We start from the raw sequence: 20,900 nt of genomic DNA, 5'->3' as shown, positions 1-20,900 counted from the left end.
GTTGATCTGTTCATCAGTGATACAAATCTGGGCTGTTTTTACCTTTGGGCTCTTGTGAATAGTGCTGCTAGAAACATTCATGTGCAAGTTTTGGTTTGAAAACCTGTTTTCAGCTCTCCGGGTACATATCCTGCAGCAGGAATTGCTGAGTCATATGGTAACTGTATGTTTACCTTTTTAAGGAAATGCCAACTTGCTCTCTGCCATAACGGAACCATTTTACAGTCGCACCAGCAATGAATGAGGGTTTGAATTTCTCCACTTCCTCAGCAACACTTATGCTGTGTTTCTTGACTACAGACGTTCCAGCAGGTGTGAAGTGACATGCTAGGGTGTTTTTAATTTGCATGTCCCTAGTGACTAATGATACTGAGCATCTTTTCATGTGTGTGTTGGCAATTTGTACATCTTCTTTGGAGAAATGTTCAGCAAAACTTTTGTTTTTAACTTTATTGAAGACCTCTCCTTCCCTTCCTTCCCCTGAGCATTAGCATCTCTCACTACCTCAGCCCCTTCCCACCTCCTTCTCCCCTACCACCACGACCACCAGCCTCCATTCTCCTCTTCTTCCCCTCCCTGGTCCTTTCCCCCACTGCTCCCACCCTCATCTGAGGCACTCAGCCCCATCCCCCAGGGAAAAACTTTTTAACTCTTGTGTCTAGGCCCCTCTCATTTTTAGACTATTAATTTCTCCCCCCAGATCAACAGATCATCTTTTCCTTTCTCTATTCCTTTTCAAAGTTCTCTCCCCCAACCAAAGCCTCCACTTTGCCCAGTGCCTGCATTTCCTACAGCAAAGAAACCACAGGAGTTCTTCCTCCTTAGTTAGTGAAAGAACAAACTGGAAACACTTATACTTCTGTACATTTTTCATTAACATCATCACATGCCTGTGGAACATCAGCTTTGAGCAGTGTGATATTCTAGCACATTTTCTAACACAGCCTGGCTACAAAGTGCTCACCAAATAGTTGTATGCAAACAAACTTTGTGTATGAGGTTTGATAAAAACCAGTTAAAAGTTTGAAGGTGTCAGTCAGTAACAATAGTGTTGGTTCTACACCTGAGCTGCAATTCTTCATTAAATTGTTATCTAGTTGGGACAATCATCAATTGACACCTTCTAATCCTAATAATTAAAATGTATTTTTGTACATAAAATAAAACTTAGATTCTGCTGTCTACAGCAGGAGTGCATACATCTAGTTCATCCAAAGAAGGTATCACTTCATTAGGTTGCAGGTTAGAAAAAGGGTGATTCAAAGGATTTTCCTACTTACCCCATTGTTTGAGTTCTAGAGCTTAGGGGAGGAAAAACTGGCCCTTGTCTCATTAAAGAGAGACTCAATATATTTAAAGGGCTCTCACTAATCAGGAGGAAACAACCATTTGGTCCCTGAAGAGACCCTCCTGAGTAGAGTCATTCTTGAGCTGGTATCACGGAGCAGACTCTGTGAAAACATCGATAATCAGGTGCTACACTGAGGTTTACATGAGAATGAATTTTAAAGACATGACTGCTCAATATGATGTTCATTTATTCATTCAGTTCACCAACTCTATACGCCAAGCTCTGTTAGAAACTAGAAAGAGCACAATAAAAAGAGAAGACACCCTCTCTACCCTTCAAGCAGTTTGTTTATTAGAAGTCAGAAAAGGGCAGTGAAGGAGCTGGGCTCAGTGGACGGGGTTTCCCGGTTCTCCTCTGGGCTTCAGAGAAAGCTGAGAGCCCAGGTGTGTGGGCTCCATCCTCCCACCATGCGATGGGGTGACCTCCAGCCCACTGATCTGTGCAAACTACTCTTCAGCCTGTTCCCCTGAGTCACTTTGTGGCAGTTCCAAGTCTCTACTGGCCCACCAGGAGCAAAATAATATCCCAAACACTGCACCTTTCCCAACTGTCCCCTCTCCTCACAAACCAAAGCTGTCCTACTTTCATTCTGTGGGGATACTGCTCCGCACTGGTTACTATGATATACTCTTCTTGCTCAGGTGATGAGACAAGGTGACGTAGCAGGAAGAACAGGGGACTGTGGTCCTCAGATTTCAGATCCAGTTCCAGCTTTGCTCCCACCAGGCAGAGTGACTGTGAGTGAATCACTTCTGCCTTCGGAGCCTCAGTTTCCTCATTTGAAAATCGGTAAGGTTGAAATGATGATCCTGTATCTTCCTTCCAGCTTCCATTCTTTTCTGTTACTCCCACTTTCCATTTTATTCCCATCAATGATGAAAATCTCAGTTGTCGTTCTCAGCAATCAGGAGCCACATTCAGGGAACTAAAGCTTGGTTATTTACTGCACTGATGAAAGAGTTAGGCTCTGTGGAAAGCCAGGGACTTCCATCCGAGGTGCAGGGCTCAGAAACTCAGCTGGGGATTGTGCCAAAGCCAGTTTCTATTTTTGGCATCTTCTACAGTGACACCTTCCAGCCACTAAAGGACTGAAAGAAGGAAACGGGTAGTTTTCCAACCAGCTAAGAGGGTCCAACAGAGGATAGTATCCTGCTGACCTGCCCTCCCCTCACCCGTCTTCCAACCACAAGCTCTATCTTCAAACCCTGTTAGAAAGACTTGTGTTGGATTGTTTTTTTCATTTCCATTTCATTGGATTCTACGGCCTATCTCTCATACCTTTAACACAAATCATTTTTATTTAGATAATGCTCTGAAGTAATGAAGGGCTTTCTCACACATTATCTCATTTTATACTCACTAATTACCCCCTGGGCCTAAGATATTCTAAAACATTAGTTTTGGACCAGACCTCTGAAAGCTGAGGCTAAAGGGAGACCTAGCACACAAAAGGCAAGATCTCCAGGCTGACTTTTTCACTGATTCAGCGGGATTTGAGGCAAATCATTTAAACTTCCTTGGCTTCAACTTTTTTAAACAACAAATGAGAAGTTTAGGTCAAAGATTTTTCCTCCTCAGAGACTCTTTTGGGTTTATATCAAAACATATCTCTCTCTCAAAAAACATACCTTGAGTGTTCAAAATTAAAGTTAAAATTCCCTTCTAAAGCAGTGACTTTCAAACCTATAATTAAAACTTTACATTTTTATTACCAGGAAACATTAAAAGCTACTAATACACTAATGTCTGTGTTTCACCCACCTGAGATTCTGATTTAATTACTCTGGAGTTGGGGCTGGGCTCTTGGAGTTTTCAGAGCACCCCAGGTAATTCCAGTGTGAGCTGGTGTGGAAAGCACTGCTCAGGCTCCCACCACGAGCCCCGTGGGGTTTGCACAGACGAACCTTCCCTCTGAAGTTTCTTCTTTCCCTCTCAAACGCCCCCTAATGGGCATCCAGGTGAGCTTTTCCAGCAGTCAGATGCTTCTCTGTGCCTCTGTGTTCTGTCCTTATCTTCATCCTAGTCAACAGCACTATCTTCTCCCAACATGTTGCAAAGACACATAAAGCGAATATTGAAATGGGGCCAGAGGGTCTTATTAATAAATAGAGACATAAAGACTATAAAATTGTTTAGCACCTTTTCACTAAGGGGGAGAAAAAGCCATTTTTATCCTTTGATAGAGGCTAAAGACCAACAAAGTACACAGGGAGGTGTTCCAAGGGCAAACACATCTTTGCTGTGACAGGAGGATTTACACGTAACAAAGCTCAAAGGCTTTTAGAGGCACTCCCTTACTGACTTCATCAGTGGGCACCATCAGTTGCCGTCGCAATAAGTGATGTGTGCGTTTGTCTTTTATTAATCGCGTACTGTGACATTCAAATAAATGCCAGCATTTCACCAAGGAAATAGCACAATCACAAGAAGTTGGGACATAATTACAGTTGGTATAACGCTCTACAATGAGGCCTTGATCTTATCATCCTAGGACTAAGCCTGATTCATCAGTACACTGAGAGCCAAATGAGGGATTTTCTTCCGTCAGTGACCCAACATGGGTTAATGGGAGAAGCAGGGAAACCACCTGCTCCAGCATGAGTAATAAGGACAGAGGGAGATCCAGAACACATGGCCTACATCTTGGGATCAGATAATAATCCTCAAGACTACTACTTTAAGCTTTTTTGTATTCGTGCATGCAACAAAAAGATTTTATTACGAAACCCTTGCTAGGAATCTTTGCATAAAAAGAAAAATGAGAAAATACCCCTGACTTCAAGAAGCTCAGAGTCTAATGGAGAAAACATACAAGTACTTGCAGTCCTACTTAAAGTCCGCTGTTCAGTCCCAGACTGTGAATTCTGATTACAATTCTCATGTCTCTAATGCACCGCCTCCCTGGCAGCCTGACCCACCTGCTCCATGAGGACGGACAATCTGACCTGGGTGAGTGAGTTTGTCCTAATGGGACTCTCCAGGGACAGGCAGATCCAGGCTGGACTCTTTGTCCTGTTTGGGGCCGCCTATCTGCTGACCTTGCTGGGCAACGGGCTCATCATCCTCCTGATCTGGCTGGACGCCCGCCTCCACCTGCCCATGTACTTCTTCCTCTGCCACCTCTCCGTAGTGGACATCTGCTACACCACCAGCGGGGTCCCCCAGATGCTGGCGCACTTCCTCCTGGAGAAGAAGACCATCTCCTTCACCCGACTGGAACCCAGCACTTCTTCTCCCTGACCCTGGGGGGGACTGAGTTCCTGCTGCTGGCAGCAATGGCCTATGACCACTAACTGCGTGGCCATCTGTGACCCCCTGTGCTATGTGGCAGTGATGGGGCCAAGTCTGACAGTGGTCTCTTGTCTTGTCGGCCTAGCTAATTCTGTATTAGAGATGGCAGTCACCATGTACCTGCCCACCTGTGGATGCCATGTACTGAACCATGTGGCCTGTGTGGATGTCATACAGGTCGTCCTAGTGAGCTCTAGTTGTGTTGCTAGTGCCTTGAGCTGAATGCTGGATAGGAATTCAGTTGTAGAAACAGAAAAACACGGAAAAACTCAGAAATGGAAAGAGGAGGACTTCCCCTAATGACGATGAAGCTTATACTAAGGGATAAACTGTGCAATAGTACACACACACACACGCACGCACACACACACACAGACACGCACACACACGCACATATGAAAGGTGTAGTCTTCATTTTTAAAGGCATGGATTAGATAAATAATGACTTAAGCTCTGGAATCTTCTTTGTGACGCTGGCCTTTTCCCATCGAGATTCAAAAACAGTTTACCCAATCAGAAATGTTAAATATTTGTTGACTGAGTAAACATCAGAATAAATCCCACAACTACTTTCCTCCTTGTCTTAAATGTCAACTTCACCATCTCTCATCACTCAATCAAATACCACATTTAATGAACACCTCTTCTGTGCCTGACTCTCTTTAATCACCACAGTTACCATCACAACTCCCTCCCGGTGTTGAGTATCACAGGGCTCTGGACACCACGCAGGTCTTGGAAAGAAACACCAATCAGTAAACAGATTTGTATCAACTCCACTGTGTTCAACACACCATGCCAGGTGCTGCAAGAGACACACAGAGTTCTAATATGCAGTCCTTCCCCACAACCTGGGGATTATTAGGGAAGATAAGAGATAAATACTAACCAAGAAATTGCGACACAATCCAGCAATGAAAAAGCACAATTAGGCAATACTTGGTTAATTGCCAAATAGGTGATAGAGACTAAAAGCCCATGGAATTCACGAAATTCCCTTATGAAGGTGAGAAATATAGGTGGTTTGCAAAGGGATTAAAGGAGAAGAAAAAATTAAGTTGGCTTAGAAAATGCTAGAACTTGGATAGATGAGGGAGAAGAGAGAGAGGTTAATTCTCTCTAAGGTTAAATCATCTTCCCACGGGGGAATGATGTAAGCCAGGTGAGGAGGTAGAAAAAACTTGAGGACTGGCTGGGAAAGAGTGAGCAAACCAGTTTGGTTAGAGCAAAGATTTCATTTTGAGAAGGTGTGAGGAGGAGGTAGGGCTGGAAAGTGGGGGTGGCGCGCATAGTAGGGTTTTAAAAACAAGGCCACAGAGTTTGCATTAGAGGCAACAGTGAGACAGCAGAGTTTTGATGTGGGGAATAGCACGTCTAATATATAATATTCCAGAAATTTTCTTCTTCTTCCCTAGTCTTGTTAGATTAATCAAAACAAAAGTTAGTAAGACAAACTTTTTCTTCTTTAATCCAACAAACTATTTCATGCCTCATTAATGCGAATAAATGAATCATCTGTTTGTAATTCCATTTCCTCTAATTAGGGCAAGCTTCATAGACCAGGAAGAGTTTAAGGCAGGGATTCAAAGACCAAGAGTTGGGAAGGCAGTGGATATAGACCAGAAGTTATTTAGAACACAGGGTAATTTTAGAAGAATGATCAGATCGTGAAGTTGGGAACGGAACAGAGGATGTATGTACCGATAAAGTACCTTATATTTTCCTTTTCTTTTTTTTAAGACCAGGCCATCTGAGCAACATCTGATGACCAAGCAAAACTAAACAGCACTTACTTGGTGTTTTCTGTAAGTGTCAGCTCTGGTAACAGTCCTGTTTTTCTGCCTCATGCCACATTTCAAGCAGCAGCCCCTTGGCTAAACAGATCCCGTTCTGGTTAGTGAGGGATCTCGAATTTGCTTTTGTAATACTGGTTCACAAAATGCATCCAAGTCTCACCAAGACACTGGTCTGGAAAAGGGTTCAAGTTATTTTTTTTCATGGTGAGTAAATCAATGCACGAAGCCCAGGAGAACAAAACTGAGGGTCCGAGACGAGAGCTAGATTAGGCAAGTATTTCTAGGATCACTTAGAGACAAGGGAGGGAGCCAAAAGATGTGATGCAACATCGTTCTGAAACACCTGGGAATTCACGTGGCAGAGATTCCCTGACTGCAGGACCTTCCTGCTCCTCAGGAGGGCACGAATCCAATCTCTTTTATCCAGAACAAAATCTCCCCGGTAGGGCACTGTCTGCACAATCCAGACCAGGAACACCACTGGAGAACGGGGGTTCTTAGCCTGGAGATCATCGACAGGTTTCAAGTCTAGTAGCCCCCCAGAATTGTCTGCTAAAGTGTCATCTCATCCAACTGTTACCAGGTCCTGAGGGGGTCCTTCTGCCACATCCCTCCCCCCAGTTACACACACTCATAGGCCTCCATGCTTTCCCATCCTCACACTTCTCCCAACATGCTTGCTTGATGACTTTACCCCTGACTTCCCAGAAGACTGTAAATTCCATGGGGACAAAAGCTGTGTCTGCAATTCTCACTACTTTATTCCTAGCACAGGGCGTTGTCTACCTGTAAGCACTAGAAAAACATTTATTAACTGAATACATTCCCAAACAATCTGTGATTTACCCCCACCAAGAAGGTTAACACGTCCTGATTTAGGTATTGGTTTATATTAACATGATTTTAAATTTTAGAAAGTGTCTTTTACAAAACGTTTAGTAATGAGCTGTGATATTTGCAACTGATTGATAAGATGGGGCTTTTAGATAAGCTTTCCTGACACCATACAACTGAACTTACCATTAAAAAAAGCTACCCAAGGAGATCACATGGTCTAGGGTTCATCAATCAGTCTAATTTCCCATTGATCTACCCTGACTTCTAACACATTTTCTTAGTCTTTTCATTTCTTTCCTTGATATAACAGCTCAACATAGCAACCTTACAAAACATAATATAGAATAAAGTTTAAAGATGATAGCTAGATAATGTTTAGTAACCTTATTATTACTTGTACTATAACTTCATCCTTCCCCCTTTATTTCTTCAAAGGAAAGAAAGAAAAGAAAAGAAACTCCTAGCTCTTTTCTCACCTCCCTCAACTAACGTCTAAACGCTGCTTAATTCTCGCCTCTGGTGAGCTTCTAGTGGCCTCTGTAGCATCAGACGCCCTCCTTCGTGATTTCTTATCCTCCATGAGTGGTTTTTCTTTATCTCAATCACATTTAGCATATTTGTCTTGTTTGGCAATTGAGAAATTGGGGGAAAAAAGAAGAGTCAGAGAAAGAAAAAGAAAAAGAAAAATTGGTCTTTTCTGGTGGCTAGAAAAGTCCTTGCTACATCCTGGTTGCTCTACCTTTTTCATCCTGATGCAGACAGAGAAAACAATTAGAAAAAATAATATTAACTATGCATGACTGGAATTACTTCTAACAAATTATGATGAACAATACTTATATGTCATACACATATGTTACCCATTTCAATCTCTGCAATTACTATTATCCAATTTAATACACCAGGAAACTGAGGCATAAGAGGTTAATTATACCTGGGAATTCACATCAAAAAATGTAGGTCTATATTTTTAAAAATTACAATACTACTGAAAGTAATAAAAGAAATCTTGAACAAATGGAAAGCATACCATATTTCTGAATAGAAGGCTCAACATCATGGATGTGTATGTTAAATTATACATTTACCAGAATCAACTTTGCATTTAAAAAAATTTTTTTTGTTTAGGACCAGACACTATTATTTTTAAAATAATAGCCAGGAAAGTTCTGGAAAAGATCAATGAAGAAAGATCAGCGTACTGGTTAGTCAAACATCATAAACCTAAGATATCAAAATGCTGCAGTAGTGGCACACAATTTCACCAGGGCAGTGAAACATAATAGAAAGTCTGGAAATAAACCATTATACAGAAGAATTGAGTACCGATAACATTTCTAACAGTGAAGAAAAATTCAATAAATAGTATTAAGGCAATAAGCTAATAATCTGAAAAAAATAAAATTTATCCAGACATTATAGTTTATATAAGAATAAATTTCAGAGGAGTCAAAAATTTAAATGTAAAATGAAAGCATAAAAGAAGAAACCAAAAGGCACTTTTTTAATGATATCAAAGTGAGGAATGCCTTCTAACTATGAGACAAAATCCCAATATATATTAAAATTGTTTTCGATAAATTCAGCAAAAAAAAATTGGCATGGCAAAGCCACTATTATAAAAATAAAAAAGCAAAAACCAAAAAAAGTTGAAGGGTAGAGTGAGGGGTAGGTGCAAAGTCATAGCGTGAAGGAGTCCTTTTGTGTTGATGGAATGGTTTGCGTCTTGATTGAGGTTACAGAAATCTATACATGCGATAAAATTGTATCAAATCACAGGCCCACACGAATGCAGGTTAAAAAATTTAGTGAAAACTGAATAAGGTTCACAGACTTATTAACAGTTTTGATACTGTACTATAGTTATATAAGATGTTATCAGTGGGGAAAGCTGGCTAAAGGGTACATGGGACTCTGTACTATTTTTGCAACTTCCAAAATTTTAAAAAGCTTTAAAAATTAATATTAGAATCAAGAAAAATTTAAATAAAAGCACTGAGGGTAGGGGAGTGTTTTGCCACTCATATCAAAAGTAAAGAGCTGATTTCTCTAAAATATAAAGAGCTCCTACAAACCAATAAGAAAAAAGCCAAATTCCAAACCCCAAATTAAGCAAAGATATAGACTGTCCACAGAAAATAAATACAAATGGCTCTAAACATATGAAATGATGACAAACCTTACTCAAAATAAGAATCATGCAAATTACAACTACACATATCTGCCTTTTTTTTTTTTTACCTAACTTATTGGCCCCCAAAATGAAAAATGTGAAAATAAGCATGCTCATAAATTGCTAGTGGGAAAGTAAATTTATCCAAACCTGCAGAGGGCAACATTTATCAAAATTAGAAATGCATATGCCATTTGACCCAGTAATTCCATTTTACGGAATTTATCCTATAGTTAATTTGCACAGGTGCAAGATTATGTGTGTAGAAGATACAGTCAACATTGCAACATTGTTTGTATAACAACAAAAGACAGGAGCCAATCTAGCTGACCACAAACAGGTGACAAGTTAAAGAAAATTGTGATACATGTAAAAAAGTGAGGAAATGCCATGTGTGCCCATATGTGTAGGTCTCCAAGATAGCCGTATTGTTAAGCAGAAAGAGCAAGGCGTAGAGTGGCATGAATATTGTACAACCGTTTTGTAGAAGTCCACAGGGAGAACACAGGTAGTAAGTTAGCTGGTTGGTTAACTACTGGTATGGAATATAGCAGTCCGTAAGTTTGTTAACTGTTTGGGTAGTTAGGTATTAGTGGCTTTCTGTTATAGGAAAAAATATCTCTTGAAGGACAGACATGAAACTGATAAGAATGCCTCAGAAAAGGAAGATAGGAAAGAGACTTTTTAAATACATACTTTTTAGTACATTTTGAATTTTTAACCATGCAAGGCTATTGCCTGTTAAAAAAATTAATGTTTGAAGTGAAAATGTAGAATAAATTGCCCAAATATTTTAGTTCATGAATGTGCATCCACTCAGCAGCATATACACTAATCAGTAAGGAAATTATTCTCACTCTCAGAGGTTAAGTTTGCCCTATCAGGCACACAGCTGCAAGTTAGTCTCTGAAATTTGTACACTGACACCTTTTAGCAAAAGCTTTTAAGCCTGCCCTCGAGGCACCCAACTCTAATTACAATTTTCTCCAAAATTATTTCTAAAAATGTTTGTATAGTAATTGGAAGAAACTATTTTAAAACAATATTTACACATAAGATTTAATAGGGTGATTCTTTAAAAGAGAGACTTCAAACACAAACTAAGTGAAATTCTTGAGTCTTTGTTTTTCAGAACAAAAAGTACATGTTTATTCAATTCACATGTGACTTTGAGACATTTGCTTTAGGAAGAAGTTTGAGACAATTTGAATAAGGAGAAAAGCATAATGTGTGATTCTAAAAGAAGAATAAACATGGAAAAATTCTGGCTGTCACTTAGACTTCCGAAAGGATAAAATCAAAAGCAGAACAGAAATACTAACGAGAAAAGAGATGGGGTAAAGAAAACTTCTACTAGTTTTAATAAAATTAAAATCAAAGTATCCAAGTTTAAAATAAAAAAAGTATCCAAGTTTAGTGACAGAAAAAAAAATCTCCGTAGGAGGAAGGGCTATTAGACCTCACAGCCCAGGCCACTGTCCACCACAACCTCTGTCCCTTGGTGCTCCCATCACATTATCCTCAGGAAGGTCTCTGCTTCCTCCATCCACACTTCAGTTCAGTCGTAGACACAGTTTCTCTTAATTTCCCAGTAGGCAGTTGAGATAAGAGAATACTATTAATTAAGACTTTTTAACCGAAGGGTTCTACATAGCAGAGGGAATACAAACAGAGAAAGTAGCACATAATTTTATATTCTGAATTTCTGGATAATACTGGCTCTCTGGGATCCCTGGGGCTCTATTTCAATAGTGTCCCAAAGAAGAAATCATGCTCCGAGAGTTTTCAGATTTTACTCTCCTCATCTCCTTGCCGAAAGAGAGCCCCCACAGCAGGTTCCAGTAGATTATCTGCCTGTGAAGGTTATGCATAAGGGGGTCATGGCTCTGTGGTCCTCACTTGAGTCTCTTCTCGTGGTCTAGGTAAGGAGAGCAGGACACCTAGGCCACCCAGAAGCCCCTGGCCAACAGAATTAGCTGCCTGAACACCCCTCGAAGCCTAAGGTTGCTGAAGATGAGGATAAAGGGATGGACAGATGTGCACAAGTAGGTTACAATTTGCCATGGCCAGTACCATTCACTCTCTGAGGAGAAAAACACTACAGCGTCAATAACCAGGGACAGGAAGGACAGAAGGTAAAGAACGAGGAAGGAGATGAGTGACTTCAGAGCTGCGGTGTGAGCCTGGGCGCTGGGGTCCTGCAGGCTGTGTGCACTGTGCTGCATCCTCCTCGTGTGTCTCCTCAGAGAACTTACCAACAGCGCAATTGAGACCAGAAAACTAGAGCAAGGAATTGAAAGGGTGACTAGCTTCAGGGGCAGGAAATAGTGCATTTCCAGCCTCCTGCTCCACTCCTTGTAGGCCATATTCCCAGAAAATGTTTCAATAAAGAATCCTCGATACAGAGCATGGTTCCCCCAAAAGAACAGCAGGGTGACAATGAAGGCAACGAGGAGAGATCCCAGCAGAAGCAAGGGCACTACCCCTGGGAACCTCCATTTCAGCCAGAGGAAGGTGGGGTGGGTGAAGTTAGCAACCTTCATGCAGAAGAGGACGCTGAGCCAGGAGCCAAACCAGAAGGTGGCTGAGTTCAGAAAGTCCCAGAATAGACCAAATAACTGCCAGGCAGGACCCCGACGGTACTCGACCAGGTGGAGGAAGTAGTAGAAGTTGTTCCCCATTCCAACCGACTGCAGGCAGAAGTGGGAGGCACCCAAGCTAATAAGGATCATGTCGGAGGGGAGCAGCCTCCCCCGTCGCACCCACTCTCTGCTCAGAACCCACACAATGAAAGCATTGGCCAGGACTCCCAGGACACACAGCAGGATAAAGAGCAGCATGAAGAGGGCTGTGAGTGCTGGATGCATTCTGGCCCCTCCTCTGGTCACCACCCCATGCCTTGGTCCCTGGCCTCCTGCCTACCCCCACCCAAAGGTCCTCTTTCGGTCTCTTCTGGGGATATGAGAAGAATGCTCAGTCTTTGCATCTGAGCCAGAGCTCACTGAGAAGGACCAATACTCAGGCTACAGAGGAAGGTGAGCTCAGCTCAGTGAGGATGCAAATTTCCCCTGGGCTCAGTTACCAGTAGGCCTACTGACTGCCCCTGATTGGCCTTCTGTGGTTTTGCCTGCACACTGCCATGGTTAGGTGTCAATGTAGAAGGTTTTCCAGGGTCTGTGTGACTCAGTTCTGATGGAAGAAATTTTCCCATATTGAGGTACGGGGAAATCATTCTGGCTTATACGTGATTGGCTTTGAAATTTATGCAAAATACAACAGCCTATCTTAGGGCCTGTCAGACATGCATGGTACATCTGCTTTCACCATAAGAGAGAGAGAGAAAGAGAGAAAGGGAGAAAGGGAGAAAGAAAAAGAAAAAGAAAAAGAAAAAGAAAAAGAAAAAGAAAAAGAAAAAGAAAAGAAAGAAAAGAAAAAAAAGAAAAGAAAAGAAAAGAAAAAAGAAAAGGCAGGGCAGGGCAGGGCAGGGCACGAAAAGAAAAGGAAAAGGAAAAGGAAAAGGAAAGAAAGGCGCATTTACCAGACTGTTTAGAATGTCCACTTTGAAGATGGGGTAAATGCCCCACCCCCTTGCTATGACACCAAGGCTATACTTCAAAGATGAGGTTCCCTTCTGAGACAACAAGGTCATACTGACTCACTGCACACAGGCTAATCTGGCTCTTCTGAAACCTTGAAGGAATGTACCCTTGTCATATTTGAAGTTTATTCTTTGTTGTGACAAGATATAAAACTGTGGTTCAGGAATCCAAAATGGAGCTGGGTGACCACCATGGATGGAGTTTCAAACACATTCCTGCATTACTGAGAACTTGAATTTTCTGAACTGTATCAGACTCAAAGGACACCAACAGCTGTTTTCAAAACAGTATCTTCTAACAGCTGCCGATTGCAACTTTATGGTCTCAAGGTCTCCCCTTGTAACTATGCAAGCATTTCAGACCCCAAGCAATTTTTGCTTAACAAGCATTTTTATTTCTTGCTACATCCAATTCTAATTCTTGACAAAGAACTTATGTAACTTGGCAGGTTTGCCGATGTATAAGCCTCCCCTATTTCAAAGTCCAGATGAACACAATTCAAGTACTTCTTGAATCTGTGTCTCCTGGGCTACCATCCTCAGCTTGGCTCAAATAACACTCTTTTCAATTCCTATTATAGACTGTTTATTGGTTATTTCTGCTGAGAGTTCCATACTTCTTATTCCATCTTTGGTCCCGATAAACACACTTGTCCCTATCAGAGGATTCTCAAGATGTTAAGTGTATAGGCGACAAGTGTAGGGGAACACTCATATGGCCAAGACCTAGACAAAGTGGAGACACTAGAGAAGTCTGTCTCCAGCTGAACTGTCCTATTTCACATCTATTCTCACCTATGACATTCATCCCCTTTGATGTCAGATACTTTGGTCCACCTTTCTACCAAACCTCTTCTTAGATCCTTTATGGACCCTGAGGTGTCAGTGATTGATAATGGTTTAAACAGAGGTTTATGTTTCCAAAGAGTGAATTCATTCTTTACGGTTGTGGAACTGAGGGTACCTGCTTCTTGCTGGGGTGTCAGCTGGAGGCTGCCCTTAGGTCCTAGTGGCCACTCTCTGTTTTTACCAAGTGAACTGCTTCAACATGGCAGATCAAGTCAACAAAGAGAGTCCCTAGGGAGAGTTGATTAGCAGGATGGGGATTAACTATCATAATTTAAGTGACCTCCTATCATGTTTACCATATTTAATTGGACAGAATAAGTTGTAGTCCCCATGGACACTTGAAGGGGGTGGGGGTTATACAAAGGTGCACTTACCAGGGGTGAGGGTCATTGAGGGCCAACTTGAGTCTGTCTGCTGCACTGAGATACAATAGCTTACTTAGGCATATGAGTCCTGTCCTCCAACACCAGCATTAAAGAGATACCTATGAGAGCATGTTGAAAATTAAAAATATATCCTTGAATGTAAATATATTCAAGTTGATCCATAGTCAAATGTTTTTGGTTTAATACTTCAAATTTGACCTTCCTCCCCGTTTGTTTAAAACTTTTTTAATGCTTGTCTATCCTTGTCCTTGTATAATGTGCCTTTGTCTTGAAAGAGTCAACTAAGAAAACTGGTCATACAAATAATGTAACAGTGGTCACCACCACAGCATGAATGCATAATTGTATTCAAATTAAAAGCTACAGTAAAAAGAAAAATCCCATTGAAGTTGGGTGAATATGCATTTTTCTCACTCTTAGATCTATTTTCCTTATACAGATTTTACTCATTTATTCATTCACTCAACAAATATTTATTGAGCACTTATATACACAGGGCACCTATTCTAGTCGGTGCGGATATGGCAGTAAGCCAAAGAGAGAGGATTCCTGCTTTTAGGAACTTACAGCCCAATACCTCCCAACTGAAGAAATAACCCAGTGAGCTTTGCGAGCGGTCCCACAGAAGCTCTCAACCACCACCAGGTCTGAGGTGAGGGGGAGGCGTTCTCAGTCCTCCTTGGTGGAATATGGAGTGGGATTCATAACAGCTTTTTCTGAATATTCAGTTCTCACAAAATCCTCCCTCTTCTACTGTCTCAACACTTTTATCAAAGAATTTCAAGACTTATGGAAAGGTTTATATCCATTTTGAAATCTTATATCATTAAATCTGTAACCCTGGTAAAAATCTCAGCCCTTAACATCTTGTTATTTAAAGGCGAATTGAAGAAAGTCACGTTGGTCATGGTAAGAAATTAGTATAGTATCCTATCAGATAGTATCCTAATATAACTGAAACAATTAGAGGATTTTAAATAGGGGAGTAGCATCATCTAATTTATGTTTTGAAACAGATACTCTGGGGTAAAGAATGGAACTGAAAGAGGCAGGAATGGAGGGGAGCAGTCAGAGGTTACTGCATTAGGTCATGTACAAGCAGATGGGGCAAGTGGAAGCACTGGAGGTGGTGAGCTGTGATGAGATGCTGGCATATTTTGAAGGCAGGTTCAATAAAATGTGCTTAATACAGGGATGAGAGAAAGGAATCAAGGACAAATCCTAAATTTTCCATTTCAGTAGCTGGGAGAATTTTATGGAGTCATTTACTAAGATGAGGAAGACAGAGAAGAGTGGATTTGTGGGGGAAACTGTTTTTTTGTTTACATTAAGTTTGAGATGTCTATTCTAAAATGAGACATGAAAGAGACAATTGAAATGTAAGACTGGACCTCAGACAGCTTTGAGAGGCAGCAACACTTACATGGTATTCAAAGCCATTAAACTAGATGAGATCATGTGGGGAAAGAATGTCAATGTAAATGGTTAAGGCTCTGGGAGTAAGCTGAGCACCTTCAACTTTTAGGGGTTGAAAGCCAAGGGATCCAGCAGAGGAGATCTGGCTGAGACAAATATTAGGGAGGGATTCCATTCTCTGAGTTCATGCTCAGGGACAAGGGGAAGAGGAGACAAACAAGTGGGGAGGGCAATGTGGGAGTGAAAAATACGCTGATTCTAGTTATCCAGAGTGATCTGCACCCAAGGGTTGAGTACTATGCTTTCTGGGGAGATGTTATGAGGCAGACACTGTTAACATGTTCTAACTTTGAGAGGCCCTTTGGTTGGGACCCAAGGTTGGCACAGAATGTCAGTATTGAAATTGGCATCTGTCCTGTGCTTTGCCCACTGATTATCCAGTAGAGAAGCCCTATTTACCATTCATCCATTGAAAAAAATCTATTCGGCGTGTACTGTTTGTCAGATGCTAGGCTTAGCATCTAGATACAAAGATTAAGATAGTCTTGAGAGAGAAAGACAAGTAGACATGTAATGAAGATTTAGTATAATAAATGATAAAATAATAACTAGTATTTACTCAGTGCTGCTAGCATCCCTGTGTATTATTCTTTGTGCTTCACAAATATTAATTTTTTGATATTGATAAAAACTTCTTGAGTTTCAAAAATGATGCTGGGACAACTAGATATCCACATACAAATAATGAAGTTGGACCCCTTCCTCATACTATACTCAAAAATTAACTCAAATATAATAGCTATAACTATAACACTCTTAGAGGAAAACATAAGAGTAAATCTTCATAATCTTGGTTAGATAAAACATTCTTAGACATGACATTGAAAGTATAAGTGACTAAAGAAAAAATAGATAAATTGAATTTCATCAAAATTAAAAAACTTTTGTTCTTCCTAGGAGTTAAAAGACACAAAGTTAAAAGACAACCACATGATGGGGAAAAAAAATATTTGCAAATCATATATCTGATAAGGAACTTGTACCCAGAATATATAAAGAAAACTTATAACTCAACAATCAAAAAACAAGTAATCAAATTTTAAAATGGGCAAAGGATTTGAATACACATTTCTCCAAAGATGATATACAAATGGACAGTAAACACACAAAAAGAGGTTCCACATTATTAATCATTATAGAAATACAAATCATAGTCATGAGATACTACTTCACATCCATTAGTGTGGCTAAAACCAAAAAGACAGACAATAGCAAGTGTTGGCAAGGATAGGAAGAAACTGAACCACTCATACATCACTGGTAGGATAAAAAATGGTGCTGCCGCCTTGAAAAACTATTTGGGTGCAGAGCCTTAAAATGTTAAACATAGTTACCGTATGATCCAGAAATTCCATTCCTAGTTGTACACCCAAGAAAAATTAGAATATTTTCACACAGAAACTTGTACAAAAATATTCACAGCAGTATTATTTACAATAGCCCCCAAATAGAAACAACCCAAAGGTATATCATCTGATGAACAGATAAGCAAAAGGTGGTATATCCATTAAGTAGATTATTATTTGGCAAATAGAAAGAAATGAAGTCCTGATGGGTGAATTGTATGGTATCTCAACAAAGTTGTTTTTAAAACTTGAGGGACATATCCAAAAGACACAAGAAGCCTGCCTCTAGAGGGTATGAAAACTGGACAGCCACATGCAAAAGATTTAAACCCTCTCTACACCATACACAAAAGTCAACTCAAAATAGATTAAAAAGACAGAAGACCTGAAATAATAAGACTCTTAGAAGAAAACTTTGGAGGTAAACTCCTTAACATTGATCTTGGCAATAATTTTTTTGGATTTGCCAGAAAAAGCAAAGGCAACAAAAGGAAAAATAAACAAGTAGGACTACATCAAACTCAAAAGCTTCTGCACAGCAAAGAAACAATCAACGAAATGAAAAGACAACCTATGGAATGGGAGAAAATACTTACAAATCACTTATCCCATAAAGGGTTATGCCCCAAATATGCTAGGAACTCATACAACTCAGTAGCAAAAAATACAAGTAATCCAATTTAAAAATGGACAAAAGACCTGAATAAACATTTCCTCCAAAGGAGACATACAAATGAAAAGTTGCTCAATATGACTAGTTGTCGGGGAAAATGCAAATCAAAAACCAATGAGCTATCACCTCACATCTATTAGAATGGTTATTATCAAAAAGATAAAAGATGACAAATGCTGGCAAAGATGTGGAGAAAAGGGAACTTCGTACACTGATGGTGGAAACTGGTACAGCCACTATGAAACATTATGTAGATTCTTCAAAACTTTAAAAATAGGACTACCATACGTTCCAGTAATCCCACTTTTGGGTATATATATCCAAAGGAAATTGAATCACTGACTCAGAGAGATATCTGTACTCCCATGTTCATTGCGGGCTATTCACAATAGCCAATAAAGCTGAAAAAAAGACTGGAGTCAATCAAAAAATAACCATGAATGTTAACTAAGTGTAGAACACAATAGGATATGTGTTAACTATTATACTGCTGTTCAAATATGTGTGTCAGGCAGGATGAATGGAAACAAGGATTAATAAACACATGATTTGCAATTATGGAAGAGAGAGAGAGAGAACCACTGATACTTTTGATGCAAAATAGAATAGTCATAATAAATATACCCAAAGGGGCAGAGTTGGCAAATATGGCCTCTAGGTCAGTCTTAGAAAATGTGACATTTGTCTTAGTAGCTAAAAATAGTAAATGTGAAGTCAAAACACATGAAACCATTCTCCTTGGGATATAAAATTATAATGCAGAATAACACTGGCTGAGAATCTATGTAGAACTGGCTCATGAGTCCCTCTTTGAAGAGAGGAAAATGAACGTTTAAAATGACAGTCATCACCATGTAATTGCAAAACAGTGAGCAAAGATTTAAAAATATTTCCTGCAATAAAATGCTTAGAATCTTTGCCTTTTCAGACTATCCTGCTGGGTTCTAGGAGGTGCGAGCATCACTGTGGCAGAATAACATGAAACAACATCACCAAGTTTATTGTGTCCTAGTTCCATTTAAAATCACTATAAAAGATTTATAATAAAAACCTGCTTATTTGGCTAAGTTATCAAATTAAATATTTTTACTCCTAAGATTTATGCTTTTTTTCATTGGTTTTTTTATACTTTTTTTTATACTTTCCACAAAATATTTGGGTGTCCTAGAAAACCACCATCTGTGAAATTAATAATCATAATACTTATTTAAAGGCTCATGGCTATATTACAGAAAAGGGAAATATTCATAACACATTAAAAATATATACATTTATTATCCTAATTTTATAAAAAGTTGTTTAAATGTCTGATATTAGCACTGTTTATTTTGTATATGCATATCTATGAATACAATTCTATATGAGAAAATTGTCTGGAAGGAATGATGGGTGTTAATGGTAATTATCTTTGGATACTGGAAGTCTGAGTGATTTTTAATATTCCTTATAATATTCTATATATTATTCTATATTTCCCAAATTTCCTGCAATAATCATGAATTATCAAAAAAGAACTTTAAAGTTTTAAAACTAATAAACTGTTTGTGATATATTTAAGGAAGACTAAACTCTACTTTGTCCCCAATATTAACCTTTGCCTATAAGACCCTGTGATTTGAGACTAGTAACGATTGATCTGCCATGGGGCAGAAGGCAGGGTAGGAGAGAACAGGTAGCAGTACTCAAGTTCCCACTACCATGCAGAGTTGTATATTAATCTTTCAAAGACCGACTTATCATTGCTATGTTCATAGCAGTGTTATTCACAATAGCCAAAAGGTGGAAGTAACCTGTGTCCATCAACAAATGAATGGATAAACAAAATGTTGTATATCTATACAATGGAATATTGTTCCACCTTGACAAAACACAATTCTGATGCACGCAACATGGATGAAACGTGACGACATTCTGTTAAGTGAAATTAGCCAGTCACCAAAAGGACAAATACTGTATGATTCCACTTAAGTGAAGTATCTAAAGTAGTTAAATTCATAAAGATAGAAAGTAGAATGGTGGTTGCCAGGGTCTAGAAAAAAGAGGGAAATGGGGAATTACTGTTTAATGGACACAGAGTTTCGGTAGGAGAGGGTTCCAGAGATGGATGGTGGCAATGGTAACAGCATTGTTAACAATGTGAATGAACTTAATGTCGCAGAACTGTACACTTTAAAATGGCCGAAAGGGTAAATTTTATGTTATGTGTATTTTACCACAATAAAAAAAAAGTATTTCTCAAAGAATATTTTCTGGACACAGTATGGGGTCTTAATCTTTTAAATGCATGCTTTAATTTTAGACATTACTCTTCGTCTTATAGAAAAGTATATTGTTCTTTGAAAGAACAAAGACGGTCTTCTCCAGCCCCCACAACTCCCACAGTGGGCACTAAGGAAATATTTGTTGAATGATTGAGTTTAGTTGCTTTTCCTTTTTAAAATAATCTTTGTGTCCCCCTTGTACAATTTGCATTACTGACATATTTTGTTACAGATGCTTTCAATATTTGGTTATGTGAGGAGACTGAGTAAGACTTTCATACAAATGCTATGATAACAGAAGCAGTAATATTTGTGTCTAGCTTGGAAATGCTGAGAAGAAACACGTACCTTTCCTATAAAAGATGCTTTCAGTCTTACTTGCAGGAGCCCTGAATGTATGGGCTTGCTACTAAAGGCTGGTGATGATTTTCCCAAAAAATAACAGGTTGGTAGAATCTCAACTATGATAATACATGTAACAAAAACTTCTAACACAGATATTGACTCACATAAATACAGTCATTGGCTTTAACTTGAGATGCAGCTTTTCCCCCCAGCTTCCTCACGGATTTCTCTATTACAACACAGAGGAGTCAGAACGTAAATGCTTTCTAAGTCTTTGAACCGGCTGTCTGCCTTCTCCATTTGAAACTTTCCAGCAATTCAAGGTCTCCTTGAATCTGACCCCTACAGGATTGAATGGATCCTCCTTTTGGTCCTGGCCCAAATCACAGAGCTCCCAACCAGTTTGTCAGCAGCGTAGGAAGCCACCAACCTCAAAAAAGTAGTCCTATTCCCTGATTTTATGAAGACTGTAGTTCTCCAGGAAGGCAGAAATTCAATGTTGTTCTCAACAATTATTG

At 39.6% G+C, this 20,900-nt stretch overlaps 1 protein-coding gene and 1 pseudogene across 1 annotated transcript; one reads left to right on the top strand and one right to left on the bottom strand.

Moving 5' to 3' along the window:
• The first annotated feature begins 4,276 nt into the window (after positions 1–4,276).
• LOC102519809 lies at positions 4,277–4,864 on the top strand (annotated as a pseudogene).
• Positions 4,865–11,388: 6,524 nt separating this feature from the next.
• On the bottom strand, positions 11,389–12,455 carry LOC102510072 (taste receptor type 2 member 41). The gene has a single exon (XM_006185380.2). It carries the CDS (start codon positions 12,313–12,315, stop codon positions 11,389–11,391), a length of 927 nt encoding a protein of 308 aa, XP_006185442.2. The 5' UTR covers positions 12,316–12,455.
• Between the last annotated feature and the right edge of the window lie 8,445 nt (positions 12,456–20,900).

Source organism: Camelus ferus, chromosome 7, assembly GCF_009834535.1.
Source record: "Camelus ferus isolate YT-003-E chromosome 7, BCGSAC_Cfer_1.0, whole genome shotgun sequence".
NCBI lineage: Eukaryota > Metazoa > Chordata > Mammalia > Artiodactyla > Camelidae > Camelus > Camelus ferus.
This window is presented reverse-complemented; position numbering and strand designations above follow the sequence as displayed.